The 17,343-nt window shown below is 35.2% G+C and overlaps 3 protein-coding genes across 3 annotated transcripts; 1 reads left to right on the top strand and 2 right to left on the bottom strand.

The window, feature by feature from the left end:
• Positions 1-2,257: 2,257 nt before the first annotated feature.
• Positions 2,258-7,763, bottom strand: LOC112507064 (heterogeneous nuclear ribonucleoprotein 1-like). The gene is made up of 5 exons (XM_025111470.1): positions 7,647-7,763; positions 7,388-7,502; positions 6,908-7,132; positions 5,567-6,782; positions 2,258-2,684 (listed from the first exon to the last, which is right to left on the bottom strand). Exons 3-5 carry the CDS (start codon positions 7,127-7,129, stop codon positions 2,671-2,673), a joined length of 1,452 nt encoding a protein of 483 aa, XP_024967238.1. The 5' UTR covers positions 7,130-7,132; positions 7,388-7,502; positions 7,647-7,763; the 3' UTR covers positions 2,258-2,670.
• Positions 7,764-13,153: 5,390 nt separating this feature from the next.
• LOC112505848 (thymidine kinase) lies at positions 13,154-14,688 on the top strand. The gene is made up of 4 exons (XM_025109884.1): positions 13,154-13,339; positions 13,632-13,776; positions 14,041-14,162; positions 14,246-14,688. The coding sequence occupies exons 1-4, from the start codon at positions 13,185-13,187 to the stop codon at positions 14,526-14,528; spliced, it is 705 nt and encodes a 234-aa protein (XP_024965652.1). The 5' UTR covers positions 13,154-13,184; the 3' UTR covers positions 14,529-14,688.
• A 49-nt stretch (positions 14,689-14,737) lies between these two features.
• Positions 14,738-17,088, bottom strand: LOC112506312 (BTB/POZ domain-containing protein At5g48130). The gene is made up of 4 exons (XM_025110320.1): positions 16,955-17,088; positions 16,759-16,879; positions 15,563-16,672; positions 14,738-15,466 (listed from the first exon to the last, which is right to left on the bottom strand). Exons 1-4 carry the CDS (start codon positions 17,086-17,088, stop codon positions 14,768-14,770), a joined length of 2,064 nt encoding a protein of 687 aa, XP_024966088.1. The 3' UTR covers positions 14,738-14,767.
• Positions 17,089-17,343: the final 255 nt, after the last annotated feature.

Genomic DNA, 17,343 nt, shown 5'->3' with positions numbered 1-17,343 from the left:
ATTTTGTCATAGATCTCAATACTCGATTTAAAGATGAATTTGGAGTAAATGTTGTGGAGCGATTCAGTAACCTACAACAACATGATTCTTTAAAGGTTTATATAGACGAGTTTGATGATTTAAGGGTAATTATGATGCAAAATAATCATGTGTTACCTGAGCCTTATATTCTAGATAGTTTCAGTAGGGGCTTCTGACCTGCTGTTAAACCAATAGTACGAGCCTTTAAACCCACAACAGTGACAGGAGTTGTGGAAGTTGCAAGGTTACAAGAAGAGTCTTTGTGATACCTCAATTCGAATATAAAAAGGACTGCTCAAAAGGGACCGTTCGTATCAAAGGCTTTGCAATCAGTAACCGTGAATCCCAAACGTGCTTGCCACCTCCACGAACTAGTTGTTTTGTACTTAAACATATTCATATAATGACGGAGAAGCTAAAGGAATTCAGAACGTCAAAAACTAGAGTAAAATAGTAAGACCAACAAGAAAAAAAAAGTAATGAAATATTTTACGAACTTGTCACCAATATTCACGCTTGACGCCATCTTAAACCCCCACCATAAACGTTGTCGGTGTAGAGTATATGATAACCGATATCGTCAATTTTAAATTTATGCTTCATAATTTATTTTGACATATATAGTGCTAACTTCGGTAAGATAGAATACACGGTGACGATTTAGGTAAACAAAAAAGTCATCAACTAGCATTGGGAGTGTAAAGAGCAATGAGAAAAATATTGCAATGGCGTTTCATAATAATACAGTCTCTCAAACTACAAGACACCAAATGAATCGAACATTTATACAGATTCTAGCTTTTTTGGTTTTATGAATGTTGACGATCTATTTATTAGATTATATTTTATTAATTTATTAATTACAATCTATTTATTATTCATGTGTAATAAATAAATAAAATGGGGTAATAAGTTGTGATCTTGTCTAAATTAATCTTCTAAAAAATTTAAATTACAAAAATTACCTATGAAAAATCATATTTTAAAAAATGGCCCCTCATTTAGCATAGGAAGGCTTTTTTACAAAAAAAAATATTTTCTAATTTGATGGTGTAACTCATTTGATATGACAGCGATTGAGATGGTTTAACATCGATTGATGTTTAGTGTGTAAAGGGCACACCTCTTAATATATTTTAATATAAATAAACATATTTATTTATTATTATTATATTTTATTAAAATTTAATGATTATAATATATAATTATTGTCTATAATTAATAAATAATAAATATATAATTATTTTCTATAATATTTATTAATTATAGAAAATAATTATACGTTATAACCATTAAGTCTTAATAAATTATTATAATAATAAATAAATATGTTTATCTATATTAAAAATATGTTTATTTATATTAAAACATATTAAAATATGTTAAGAATGGACCATTTTACCGCATTAAGTATCAACTGGTGTTAAACCATCAACCATCGTCATATCCAAGGAGTCGCATCATATTTAAAAAAAAAAATTGCAAAAAAAACCTCCTATACACCAAGCAGTGTGTAATGTTAAATGAGGGGGCATTTTTTGAAATATGATTTTTTATAGGTTATTTTCATAATTTGAATTTTTCGAAGGATTAATTTAATCAAGATCCTATAACCAGCTAGTTACGTATTTTGAAACCATATTTGGTTATAACCAGGGGACCGGCTTAACCGGTTATTGGCACCGGTGACTATAACCGGACATGGTGACTCTACTCCATGAACCATCACTTCTCTCTTGGGCATGCAAAGCAAAATCTTGAAATCCTTCACCAAAAGACAAGAATCACAAAGATTACCTTATTTGACCATAAAAGTTAGAAGAGGTTTCAAAACTAGAAACAACCTTTGATCCTCATAATCATGAACATACCACTTTTTTTTATTAACCTGGATATCCAATCTGCTATGCGAACCGACTACTCCCAGGACGACTACCTGCTTTACAGATAGCGCAAAGTTACCACATTTGAACCTCCGTAGCCACCAGGGGATTTTTATTCCTCCTTGGATATCCACTTTTATGTAACCATAAACAGACCACTTTTGCATATCATCCAAATATGCCAGAAAGCAATCCCCTAATTCACCATAACACCAATCCTCAAACCCACAACAATCTCATCTATATGTATATATATTGCACATTAAAACATCTGGATTTGAATCGTGGGTCGAAAAGGGGGGGATTCAAACTCGATCAATAATCCATGCAAGCAAAAAGCAATCAGAGAGTTAAGGTAACTTACTTATTCATGGGAACCCACCCTCACTAGCAGTAAAATCATCAAGAAGCCATCCTGGTACAAAACCAAATATAAAACTCTGATACAAGGAAAACAAAAAAACCCGAACCTTGTTGACTTGCAAAGAGATGCAAGATGACACATTTTTTTGACTATACGCCGCAAACCAATTTTACATCTCACTCAAAAATGTAACAACTCATAAAAATTCAATCCATAAAAACAAAAATTACTTATAAACCTTCCTTCCTTCCTTCCTTCCTTCCTTCCTTCTACTGCACTCAAGTTAGCTCAGCTCTGGAGAAGATGATAGCCAAACCCCTTTTCAGGTGAAGCTGCTGCTGCTGGCTGCTAAACAACAAAAGTAACCAAAATTCACATATCAAACTTCATGCATCCATCCTACTACCCAGTGATTCCTGTGCCACCCAAAAACACAAACTTTAGCTATACATATTATAACTTGAAAAGCATTGAGCTTTATGCAATTTGAATCCAGTAAACACTTGAAAATGATGGCTAAAAGTGGTTGGCGTATGCTCTTAGTGGCTTGTGTAGCCGTGGTGACAATCGTGGCAATGGTGGTGGTCGTTGTTGGTATTAATTTATACTTTATCAGCAAATTTAACTAATGTGGATATATCACCATTCAGTGTCAGCATCCTTTGGAATTTCTTTGTGCTTAATTCATTAGCCTACTTAAGTTTCTATTTAAGTTGGATATGAAGTTGTTGAGGTGGATTAGCAGCAGGACTATGTTGAAAAGGATACCCCCCCCTCAAAGACCCTACCTTCAGTTGGGATATACCGGGCTTTATTGGTCTGGTTCAGTTGGATAGTCTACACAAAACATGAATGATTATGAAATTCAATCTTGTTTTACAGATTTCTTCAATAACATCTTGCAGATTTTTTGTCTCCAATTGGGTCTCATAGATGTTTTTCAGTGGTGTTTTTGTAGATTTTCTTAAATTATTGTTTAAAGAAACTAATCAAGAAGTTATTAAGCCCGAAAGTATGACCTTCAAATAACTGTTAGTTTAGAGCAGTGGAGGGTGGCACTGGAGACCTATGGATTTCGCATTAGCCACTCGACCAAATACCTATACTGCAATTTCAGTAGGGAGTGTAACAATGAAGCAGTGGAAGTCAAAATTGGGGAGAAAATGATACCTCAAAAGGACAGTTTTAAGTATTTAAGCTCCATGATTCACAAGGAGGGAGATGTTACCAGCTAAAGTAAGTGAGTGTGGTAACTCTTGCCGGTAAGCATATGGTAAACGGTCCCGAAGTTGGAAGTTGCAGAAACGAGGATGTTTAGCCTGTGCTCTGACCATGTTGGACGGAATGTCGAAAAGATGTTCTCGGGAAGAGCTAGGAGTTATGTCTATAAGGGATAAATATAGAGAGGGAAGATTGCAATGGTTTGCCACGTTAAAAGGAGACATTTATCGACACCAGTGAGAAGGGTGGAAAGCATAACATTTGAGGGGATGAGAGGGAGAAGCAGCCGGAGGAGGATGCGGGCCAAGTAGCTGAGGCTGGACATGGCGGCGCTAAAGCCTTCCAAGGACATGGCATTTGATAGGAATTCTTAAAGACGTAGAACTAGGATCGCAGACTGCAGATATTAGTATGGACAAGTAGCTAGGGTAGAGGAGGGAAGAACTCAGGGCCCGATAGATAGGCTAGCGAACGCCATAAGATGGTTCAAAGGAGGGGATCTTGCCCTAGTAGTTGTCAGTTCTGCATTTTGTGTTCTCACCTATGTGTTCCTACTAGCTTTTCTATTTACTGTACCTACTGCATATTTGCACACTCTCTTGCAGCTTTTTTCACCTTTCTCTATCACTCATGTTTCCTTCTACTTCCATTGCCAAGCTGGGGGTCATCTTCAAGGAAGCAGTCTCTCTGCCACTTGGATAGAGGAAAGATGAAAAGAAACAAACCAGACATGTCGAATTACCCCACATAATGACCGTTTAAAATATGAATAATTCGCTAGAGGCATCATGGTCAGGTTGCAAGTAGTGATTATATGCAGGATGCCGAAGCCCACATAGTGTGTTTTCTTGTCGTCTAACCAAAAGATGATAAATTGTTGGAGCAAAAGGGTCATTCTAATATCATGTATGGAGGCGTTCCGATATATGTCTGTGTGTACATATACACCCTTTAATACAATTTGCAGAGGGGGTCTCGTATGACATTAATATGTGTGGTTTTCAATTGAAAAATACTTCAAACTAACAACAGAAAGTATTATTCCCATGGAGTCATGCCATACTTGTCAATCTACAAAAGAGAGGGACAATATAATATGGTTGGGGTCTTTCAGTAAGATGCTCAACTTCTTCATATAGGAAGCCATCTAATAGGGGCAATATTGTGCATTTTTGTAGTCAAACTGTGACGACCAGAGTAACTTCTAATACTTTAATATGCTCATGGAGAACATAAATGAATGCAGCTACCAGAAAATACTAACTGACACTATGAAACAACCAAACATCTCTAATAAAAGTCAAACACGACGACTTTTCTACAATTATAGACAATTTTATCTTTCAAGACGAATACAATTTTACATAGAATTTCATTCCTAACATGCTCACATATCAGCAACTACTATGCAAACAGCAGCATACAATGATTAATGAACCAAGATATAGATCGGGTAAGTCCATTTTATGATTAGTTTCTAGTGACAATTGTTTGGGAAGTTCAGAGCATGCTACTTATGCCCATTTATATATCGCTCTGATAGATATCAAGCAGCAATAATGCCATGTTTATCATCCTCATATAACTATGCAAAAAAGATGAATTCTACTTCAGATTTTCCTGGACCAAAAGTAGTGTTTTAAGATAATTTTTAATTATCTGTGGATTGTTCTCTTTACATGATTACGCATTTGTTCTTTTTGTGGTGCGTTTGGTATGCAAGACGGGACAGTACAGTACAAAAATTTGTTGCCACACATTTGGCGAAGACATTAGACTGCGACAGGACATGACCTGAGTGAGACTAAAATGCATTTTTTTGTCACATGGAACAAAAACTGGGAGATGTGACAAGATTGGTAAATTACTAAACTACCCATGTCAAATTAAAACCCTAAAACTTCCACAATTCTTTCACCCACCTATCTCACTCTCGCCCGTCCAGTCGTCTACACACCAAACGCACCCATAAAGGCATATCTAGACTATTAATGTGGCATACCCTTGAGCATGAAAATACTAAATAGCTAGGATCAAATACAGACACATATGTACAGGGTTGAATGAGAGACCATACCTCTGTTTTCCTGTCTCTTAGCAACACTATAACCACCAACATAACCAGAAGAACTTTTAGTCTGGACATCAGAACCTCCACCGCCTAGCCCATACCCTCCAAATGAACCAGACCCCTCTCGCTCGTTATTCGTTGACCGCCAAGTTGGGTCTCCCCCATAGACTGAGCCACTACCACCATAGAAATCTGAAAAAGGCCCATCATAACCTACACTAGATGCAGCGTATGATGATGTAGGAACCCCATTAGTAGTAGCATTTCTTCCATAAGCTGCACCTCTTAAACCATAACTGTTATCTCCACCTCCATAACCAAGATTCGCACTCTGTGTAGAACCATTTCCGCCACCTTGAGGTGAAATAGGAGAAGAACCCCAGTTAAGCCCAGTGTTCCCCAAGATTCCGCCACCAATGACCCCACTTCCGGATCCTACATAACCACTCGAACCTGTGGAATTTGATCCATAGTTAAGCCCTCCATTACCCCATAAATTTCGAGGATTTGAACTAAAGAAAGAAGTATTCCCTCCATTTCCACCATCAAAACTAATAGGACTCCCAAACCTATTTGAATTCCCAACATAATAAGGGTTCATTCCCCTTCCATAGCTCAGAGTACTATTATAGTTGGTGCCACCACCATAATTACCACTCATCCCTGGTTCAAAGTTCAATCCCATTCCATATCCAGAACCAAATGTAGCAAACCCACTTCTAGCAGAAGGAATCGGGCTGAATCTACCATCCATCCTAACACCATAACCACCAACTCCAACTGCATTTGGAGAATAGGCTCCTTGATTGTAGCCATTAAGAAAGCTACTGGTTCGGCTCAAACCATAAGGATATGCACCAAGTGGACTTCGGCTTGGACCAGGTGAAAGCTCTTTTGGGACTGCACGTTTGACCTCAACCATTTTACCGTTGAGCTCATGGAAAGTTTTCAACAAAACTTTGTCTACTGCATCCTCTGAATCATAAGTAATGAATCCAAAACCTCTAGGCCTCTGTGTATTATGATCATACATAACCACAACATCCGTAATAGTTCCAAATTGCTCAAAGTACCTCTTGAAATCAGCCTCAGTGACTGTGGACGCTAAACCTCCTACAAAAATCTTTCTTGTTCGTCCTGGACCAGGAGAACCCTGAAAGCTACTACTGTTTCTACTCATGGTGCTTTGATCATCCCTAGGAACAGCCTTTTTTGCCTCAACCTGAAATAACAAAAGAATATCACAAGAACTCAATTTACTACATCTATGCATAATAGTTTTGGAAAAATAAACAATTAATTAACTTGTTGAATCTGAATTAAGGATTTAGATTGAAAAAGACTTACCATTCTACCATCAATGTTGTGTTTCTCTTTGGTGACTTGCTCAGCAACAACAGGATCAGCAAAGACAACGAAACCAAAACCACGGGCACGGCCAGTGGTATGATCTTTCATAATTACAGCTTCCAACACCTCACCATAACTACTAAAATACTCCTTCAGACGTTCTTCATTTGTGTCCCATGATATCCCACCGATAAATAACTTGCCAAGATCAGATTGCATTTTCTAGACACCAAAAGCAATCAAGCAAAAACCCAAATTACAACAAAATTTTCACAAATTCCAAATTATCGCTATCAATCCAAACAGGAAGAGAATGAGATGTAAAGACATAGCATACAACTCGATCCGAAATATAGCAAAATGAATTCCAGAATAAATTTAAAATTAACATCAAAATTCAGACTTTAATCCGGTAAAGATTCCGAGTCCATAAAGTGAAAATGTAGATCAAGATAGTCCAGATTAAAAGCAATATACCTTACTTTGAAGAACACGCAGATTAGTATTCCCGATAAGAATTGGGTATTGTCGATTCAATCAGAAAACATCGGATCCTTCGACGATGACCAATCTTACAACAATTCAGGGTCTCCTGAAAAGGGGGCGAAAGAAATTTAAAATAAAACACAATCAATCAGCCGATCAATCGAGAAACATACTCTCTTTCTCTCTCTCTCTCTTTCCCAAAACTAACCAGAAAAAGAAACAATCACCCAAATCTTTAACAAAAACCCACCAAATTGAAGAAACACCCAGATGATAAATCTTGACAAAAAGCAATTAAGATCTGAGAGGAGGCACAATAAGAACCGAGGGCACGTTCATCCTCCTCAATACTGCCCCCTTTGTGTTTCTTGGTTATTCAAAATTCAAAATTTGTTCGAAATAATTAAAGAAAGAGGAATATGTCTCAAACAAAGAAATCTTTGATGCGAGTTTCTCTTCTTCTACATATATAAAAATGAGAAATTTGCCGAAAATTAATTATTTCTCTTTTATTTTTGTTAATTTTTTGGGTATGGTGAATATGTGTAATGTGTGGTAGTTTGAGAGAAGAAAAGGGAAAACAAAAAAAGATAAAACTTTTTTGGGTGTTCGATCTGATAAATGGAAGGATTGCTTGTCCTCCGACTCGACCTTTATAGACTTATTGGGAAAATCTTTCGTTGCAATCCCATGTATGTGCATGCATGGGTACCCCATGGACCCACATGGATGCTGCCCTTCACACCCCATTCTTGCCTCATCAACGGTTGCTATTGCTTCTTATGGTTCTCATTTCTACATCAATTCATTAAGAAAAGAGATGCACCCTATTTTCACCATACATATTTTCCCCAAAAGATATATTAAGTGAAATATTCGCATCAACTTAATAAAAATAGGGTTTTGCTCATCTATCCATTTTCTTGAAAATTGTTGCTTTCATAAATGTATTTTGGGAATCAAAGTTTTCGTTCAAATGGTTTATAATTCATCGTTGTTTCTGTTTCTCATACTTAATGATGTCATTTTATTTATGTATTTATGAATTACCTTGATTGACATTCGACGATAAGGATAAAGAAAAGAGAATGAGATAAGCCATTGGGGCAAGGAGGGATGAACTCACGTATTTGTGTGTGGTAGGACGGATTTTATCATATACGCATTTGATACATACATATATAGAGAGAAGAGGAGGGGGGGGGTTTAGGAGAAAACCCCAAAGAAATTAAAAAAAAAATTGACTAACACTTTGGTAACTGTTGATCTGGACAGTATACACATGTGCATATAAGTAATTGAAGTTGTTTTTAAGTTTTCATACACGTGTGCATAGCATTCAGATGAACGGTTATCAGAGTATTTTTTAGTTTTTCATTTCTTTACGATTTTCTCATGAATCTGACCTTTTATATGTATATATACATTAAATACAATCTATTATTAAAAACACAAAATAGTATAGAACATATATGCAAACCCTCAACAAAAAGATAGTTATAAAGTTTAATTATTTTTTATGTTTTATATAGAATACTTTTGGATATTGTATTATTTTATATCTAATAATAAAATTGAATTGAAAGGCATTAAGGTATTTTATTTTTTAAGGTCAAAATCAATTTAAATAATATTTATCGAAAAGTTGAATGGTCTCTTTTAATATTTTGTTCATATTTATATTATGTTGTAGAACATTTGATAAAAAAAATAAAAATCATTTTTATGCATCAAATATTGTTTATTGATGTATATTACTTAAAATTCAAGATTATAAGTAAATTGTGTGTAAGTACGACTTATCAAAGCTCCATTTTGAATTTGTGTAACAAACTGCAAATAAATATAATCAAATACAAGATAAACATCTCATTTTAAATAAAAAAATCTAAAATATAATTAGAATAATCATTGAGTTCTAACAGATGACTTAATTATTATGTTTATAAAAAATTATATTATTAAATCGAAAACAAATTACTTTGTTATTACATCTATATTAAATTATAATAAAAAATGTAAACTCTTAAATAGTTAATTGATAATAATATCGATATATTTTTTCATTTTTTTATGAGATATTCAAATTTATATTTTATTCAAATATAAAAACATTATCACTTTATCAAAACCACATAAAACCGTGTTATAACATCAACAGAGACAAAAAAAAAAAACGAAACATTAAAATCAAAATGCATTATGCTATATCGCACAAGTATCCTTCTAATTTATGAATAACAGCTCTCTAGATTTTATCAATTTTACATTTAAAAATGAAGTTGAAACGTATTCTACAATGGTTAGTATAATCTCTTTTTTATGGTCATCTCTTCAAAATAAAGAAAATAGGTTTTTTTTTTCCTATTTTAATTTTATTCTATAGTGTTATTTAAAATAAATAAAACTAAATAAAATTTAATAGATAAAAATTAATTTAACTTTTTATTTGTTCCTATCAATTGAATTATTATCATTTAAAAAAAATTAAAATTCATTGAGATGATAAATTTATAGAATATTTTAATAATATGATAGATGTTGAAATATTTAAAATAGAGAATCTATTGAAGTTGAATGTAATTCTTTTTAAAAAAATTGACTTTTGATTCTCGATATTAGAAAAATTATAAAAAATATGTTGAAGATACCCTTAGATGTTGGGGTGCTCAAAAACCCGACCAACCTACATAATCGAATGTGAAATAACCTAATTCAAAGCAACCACCCGACGTCTAATCGAGTTGTAATCAAACCATAGATATTGGATTGGAATTGAGGTACGGTCATTTAAATCTAACTCAACCCGATGTACCCGATATCCTTTTATTTTTTTGGATTTAAAATTATTGTTAAGTTCTTATTAATATGTACACTAGACAATTACATCATCCTGTAACCAATGTCATATACATATATTTTAATCTCTTCACCATTTCTATATAACATTGTATATATGTTCAGGAGTTGGTTTTCGGTAAGAATAGTAGTTATCGTGAGAGGGGTAAGAAGGGATTTCTACCCATGAATCAATTCTAATTAAAAACCAATTAAAAAATATCCTTCTAAACTAATTTATGGTTTATTTTAGGAGTTAATATGAACCATTAGATCAACATTAATTAAAAGTGATCAAAGGTCCAAATATCTTCTTACACTTCTATTTTCACATGATTTTTCGTATGTTCAGTAAATAGGAACATATATATATATATATATATATATATATATATATATATGCAATTGAGAAAAGTAGTTAAATGTGATATACTTAAAGAGCATGGATAAGTTATACCAAATGATTGATGATAAAAAAAAAGAATTATGAGTAGAGAAAACAACATATTCAAGGTAGGAAATATAGCAAAATATTTTAATATACCAAAATATCAACCCGACCAACTTGTACTGTTTGGGGTTTATGTATATTATCTATAATTACATTTGATGTATTAATGCTGAGTTATTGGGGTCTAACCGTATTTATTTACTTCAGATTATTGTGGGGTCAAAAGAATAGCGAAAACGAGGATTTTCGGGCATCAAATGGGTCCTAGCGAATTGGCATTCGGCTTGGGACGTGACCGAAGTCGCCTTACTCACTGGAATGTCAAAATGAAGTTGGGATTTTAAGGCATAAAGTTAGGCGACCAGGCATGCGACATGAGTTGCATACGAGGTTACATATATGAAGTTTGGATGTGATTTTAGGCACCGGCGACCTGGCATGCGACCTACTTCGCATCCAGGGTCGCATAAAACCTCCTGGGCGATTTTACAATTTACAATGACTTTTATTGAATAGTCAATCGTGTTGTTGAGCTTTGGCTCGGTTCTGACTCAAATGGGTCTTGGGGGACACTTGTCTAGTTCATTTGCTCTTTGTCTAGCCTTTGGAGTTTATATACAGTTATGATATTTTATTTGATACACTACACGTTTTTAGTGTGTTAGTAATTCAATTACTGTTGTGTAATTTTAAAACGTACTGCAACAAATCCATAGGCATATGAGTCAGTTTGATGGTTTGGGATGAGACCGGTATCCATGTATTTTTGCTAAAAACTCATATGTAACAGAGGAGTTGAGGTACAAACTCGAAGAGTTCAACTCGATGACCGTATGATCAGTAGCAGTGGACTTGAAATACATACTCTAAGAGTTGAACTTGATGACCGTATAATCCGTCAGTGACTGTCATTTATAACAAAAAGAGCCTGTTTAGGTTATTAGCGGGGGACTTAAACTATAGACTCGAAGAGTTGAACTTGATGATCATATGATCCCTAGTTGAGGCTCGTTAACGTTGCTTGTATGTTACTTAGGTGTTAGCCACATTTGATGGATACAGGTCTCCCACGTCATCGAATGATTTTCGGATATAGTATTATCTTCATTTTCGGCGTTGTTTCGAGTATGGAGTGTTTTCCATTTATTTATGGTTTTGGGTATTGAACCGTATTCCCATCTCGAGCATCTTTAAATAATAGAGTTTTTATCCATGTTTAAAATAGTTGGATATTAAACCTCATTTACGTTTTTTGAGTAAGAATTGGTTTTGATTTAATATTGAACGAGTATTTTGATTTAGAGCTTTTCATCACGAAAACAGTGAATTTTGAAAAGAAGTTGTTTTTTATGATAAACGCATTTCATTTGAAAATTATGTTTTAAATGAACAATCTTTCAATTGTACTGTTTTATAATTATGATGAAAATTGTTTGAACTCAATAAGTGTTCAGGCTTAAGCCTAACCTTTTTATCTGTTGACATGTGCATCATATCGTCGTTGCGGTTTGGTACTAGCGACACCATGACGATTTGAGTGCTAGTTAGATACCTAAGAAGAATCTAGTTATTCGGTGACGTCTTTCGTGTTTGAAGATAATGACTGTATTTGAGTTTCACTAATACCCAACCTCGACTTAGTCTGTATGTAAGACTTGGTTTATCATTTGTTAAGTTAAATTTTAGGATTGTTATTTGATGTATTATTGAAAATTTTAAATTATTCGCGCTTTCCAGATTTGATGGTGTTACATTTATAGATCAATATTTTTATTGTTCCGCTGCGATCAAATATGTTTACTTCTTAAAACGATATGACTTGTAATCAGTTTCCTACCAGGCACCAGGTTGCGCCTTAACTCGTCTTCGAGCTAAATATAGCAATTGATCTGTAATTGATCCAAATATAGTGGCACCTTAACTAGTCATCGGAGCCATCTTTTACCGAGACCAACTAAGAACCCATCGAAAACATTACTGAAATCATCTTCTATCAAGAACTTATCGAGACCAGCGGTTGAGTCTCGATAAACTAATCGGCTCTAATAAAGAAAAATTAGAGTATGTAAGATCCAAATTGTATTACATTCAAGATGAAATAATATGTATATCTACGGTAAATAATTGTATTACTAACTTTGCCTTTTCGGTCCCGATCATTGCATATGTCATTCGTTTGTACCATTCTAAAAACTCCATTCTAAAACATGGAGTTTTTGGCAACTGAGGCCAATTCAAGGGGTCAAAGATGACATTAATCTAAACTATAAGGATATGAAAGAAAACAACAGCCGAGCCGTGAGCTCCCCTTTCCCTCCTTCGCAGGAAATCTTTGCATTCCCTCCCAAAATGTTTCTTGTTTCTTACCAAAATATTTCAAACTCTTCTCCATCTTCCCTCCAAACTTCAAAAATCAAACTCACATCTCCATTAATCCATTCTCTATTTATACCCAATCGAAAACCACACCTCTTTCACAACGCCCCACTTCCCAATAAGATGTCGCTGAAACCCACTCTTAATCACAGCGATCTCGATCTTATCGCCCACCCTCTTCGTCCTTCCGGTGAGATTCATGTTATCGTGGGGCCTATGTTTGCTGGCAAGACCACAGCTCTTCTTCGCAGGATCAAATCTGAAGGAACCAATGGCAGGTAATTGAATTATTTATTGTTTTGATCCACTCAGTTGTTGTATGAAGTTATTAATTTAAATCGATCATTCATGTGTTCTTCAACTGAATTACCCATGTTAAATTTGAAATATTTGCATTAGTATCCATATCGTTTGGTGATTCGAATCATTGTTTTCAATATCGTGTGGCTTTTTCTTTGGTTAAATTGATGAATTGTGATCAAATTGGTGGGGGTTTATTGATTGATTTGATGATATAAAGCTGTATCTGACACTGATACTGTCTTCTTTATGGTTAATTGCCATATACAGGAAGGTAGCAATGATAAAGTCAAGCAAAGATAACCGATATGCTATAGATTCAGTTGTAACCCATGATGGGAATAAGTACCCATGTTGGGCTCTGCCTGATCTGTTATCTTTCAAACAAAAACTTGGAGAAGAAGCTTATGAAAAGGTATGATCTTTATGATGGCCTTTGGGAGTACATGTCATCAATTTCTTTTAGGGTTTTTAAACTAGCACAAGACTGTTAGTAGCATACTTTTCAAAATTTTAAACATATAATACAGATCCCATAATTTAAGGGAATCTTGCTTGAATACCAATCTTATATTGATGAACCTTCCTTGTTTTGGGGTTATAATAATACAAATATGTTTGACCATATCATGTTAAAATAAGTTTTTATTGATTTGTATTAGTCTTGTATGTTTGGCAGCTGGATGTTATTGGCATAGATGAGGCCCAATTCTTTGATGATCTCTATGACTTTTGTTGCAAAGCTGCTGACCATGATGGAAAAACAGTTATAGTTGCTGGCCTTGATGGTGATTACTTAAGGTGCTTTGGTTTAATCATCTTTTTGTCATCATGATTTGTGCAATCACTTCTATTTAGTCTTTACTAATACTTCCATTTGGCAGAAGGAATTTTGGTCCAGTTCTTGATCTAGTACCCCTTGCGGATACCATAACCAAATTAACAGCTCGATGTGAACTATGTGGCAAACGAGCCCATTTCACCTTAAGGAAGACCAACGAGACAAAAACCGAACTTATAGGTGGTGCAGATGTGTATATGCCTGTTTGCCGTCAGCATTATGTTAATGGACAGAGAGTGATCAAAGCTGCTACACTGGTGCTAGATGAATCTCATAAGTTTCAGGCTGAACCTGATCAAGAAGCAATCTTAACAACTGTAACTTAATAACATCCACTAGTTGTTACAACTCAATGTTTGTTCTTTGGTTTTATGCATCTCTCTAGTTTTAGAAAGCATTTGATTTCCAAATTCCAATGTTGGTTGATGTATTGTAACTATGTTACGGTTTTCTTACGTATATATAACAAGTGAAGAACTATGTTCTTGGTTTGATTTCTTTACATTTGGCTGAGTATTTCATTTTATAGAAGCAAAGATTGCTAAAAAGCTTATTGTAAAACATTTTACAGTGATTTTGGGTGTAGGCCAGTTACACTTGGTTTTCTCTTCGGTTTTGTTCTACCAAACAAACTAAATCTCCTAAACACCTTCAGTAATCTACTAGCATACTTCCTTTGTGAAGCAAAATTCACAGTTCCTATGCAGCTAGTCACTTGTCCAAGAGGGGTTCTTTTCTTGCTCATCGTTCTTCCCTCTAGCCCATATGGTCTCACTGGCTCTACTTTCTTGGAAACTTGCTCTCTTTTCTTGGATGTGTTTTGTAATTGAAGACTTCTTTTCAGGGTCATCAGTTGTTGTTCGAGTGTTTGAATTCTGAAGCTTGTAGACTCGTAATCTTTACTGGACAACTCGGGTTTCTGGGATACTAAATCTGTCTGTAGCAAGAAACTGAGTGGCCTGTTTCTTGTGTCTTCTAGATCAACACATGGACTGTCCACCAGATTCTGGCTTCTAGAATTTGCATATCTGGAGCTTGGAAGACTCCCTGAAAAGTCTCCGCACTGTGCATATCTGAAAGAATCTGAACATTCTTTCAATGCTTTGTGTGTGCTTAGCTGTTGAACGAAAAGTGCCTGAACTATTAACCTTAGTGGCATCAGTTCGTTTTGGACTGCTTCTACACAGACCTCGTGCGATAGTTTCTGACAGTTTAGGTATTTGCATACTGTACTCTTTTCGTCTTGTGACAATTCTGGGTGCATCTGCCAAACAAGTCTTGATAAGCATTTTCAAGATTTTCTAGAAAGAAAGCTGCATTTTTGCATATGATTATGATACCAGAAATAAAGAAAATGTACCTGTAGAAAAACGTTCAATGCTCTATAAAGATGATCATGGTTTTGCCTACTTGGCGTTGGCACGATTTCAATGAGTTCCATGAATCTTTTTAATCCCATTTCTGGATCAGTGGCTATATGGGTGAGATACGAGTCCCATAATTCTGCAACAGCTGAATGATAAGGCGAAGGACTGCCGTTGTTTGCAGACATATTAAACAAAACATAGGTCGAAAAGATGGTTTCCATTGTGGTAACCTTAATGTTACTAGGAATGTCATCTATCCCACTTTCTGGGAGAAGAAAATCTTCAACCTGAGCCATATGCAACACTCCTGAAATCTGGTTTTGCAACTTTAGAGTACATTCTCTATCTAAACTGAGTTTTAGTGATCTAGAGAGCAAAATGAAGTAGAATCCAACTGGAATGACTCTACTACCCTTTTCTCCCATTTGAAGTAAATCAAGAACACCTGTTAGTAACACAGCTAAATCTTTCTGGCTGCCATTTCTATCAGAAAGGACCCAATTCGCGTAGAACAACACAACCGGGCTAACAAACTTTTCTTTCATACCTTGTCTTCTTAAAGACCCGATTACCCGTTTGAAGAACCCAAATGGGAGAGCTATTAGGTCTCTGATCCACACATCTTGGCTCACGATTTCTTGAACCATTTCAGAGCTCCATCTGTGAGTGCTTAGAGTTTCTAGAGTTATAACAGGCTGGTCTCTTCTTCTTTCTGGATCAAGAATCTCCATACAAGCCATGAAGGCTAGAGATTCAATGCAGCGGCTCACGATTAAGAGCTCTTCAGCCCACGGGACCAGCGACCGGCTTTGCTGGAGGACGATGAGTGTGTCCTCCCAGCTCTGTAACACAACTTGGTTCAAGTATATGTCGAAACGCTCACAGAGGTTTCCCGAGCCATATTCTTCTGTCATTTCCAGAAATTCGGCTGCGCATCTCAGAGCTGCAACGTTGAAAGGGTCGACTAAGGTGGAAGAGCCATAGATAAAGAGCGAGATCATCTCAAAAGTCTCGGGTCCTCCGGGGAAATCTTGTGGTAGCTCAATTTCATTCGATTCACTTAGTTTTCTCATAAAGAACCCACTTTTCGAAAACAAAGGATACTGTAAAAAGAGAACGAATCAGAGAAAATTCACAAGTTAGAACCAATTACAACTTCATACTATTGCTCTTTCTTAATCAAACTTACCTTGTGAAGATTGAAAACTCTATCAGCAACATGGACACAAACCGAGGCCGGCAAGCCTGTTTCTTGACTCCTGCACCAGATATAACCAAAAAGAAAGCGAAATATGAAAGGGTATGATTGAATTCAAAGCAAGATTCAGTAAAAACAATGAAAGATTCAAAAAGATTGAATATTTTTGCATAATTTGATCAATTACCATGAAATGATCTTGATCTTGAGCAGGGCACTGACATTTGGAGAAGAAAAAGGACTTGAAAGCATAGAAGCATTATCTTTTGGTGCAGAACCAGAACAAGAACCATAACCAGAAACAGAGCCAGAACCATCCATTTGGTGCTAAAAGAAACAAGAAGATTGAGATTCTGCAAATCTTACAAACAAACTGAGAATTTAACCATAATTTTTGAGTCTTTTCATGGATATAATTGCTTGATCCGGATTTCCTGAGATTAGAATAATGAAAACAGTACAGTGTTAGTAGTTCTAGAATCCAGAAAACCAGATGATTTTTTCAAATGATAATTAGCCGTTAGATGATTGAATGGAGGGTTACAGATGTAGAAGCATAGTGTTGGTCAAAGTTGG

Source organism: Cynara cardunculus (assembly GCF_001531365.2).
Source record: "Cynara cardunculus var. scolymus isolate 2C chromosome LG 2, CcrdV1, whole genome shotgun sequence".
Taxonomy (NCBI): Eukaryota; Viridiplantae; Streptophyta; class Magnoliopsida; order Asterales; family Asteraceae; genus Cynara; species Cynara cardunculus.
The sequence above is the reverse complement of the archived record's forward strand: the minus strand, read 5'-3'. Positions and strand labels throughout refer to the sequence as shown.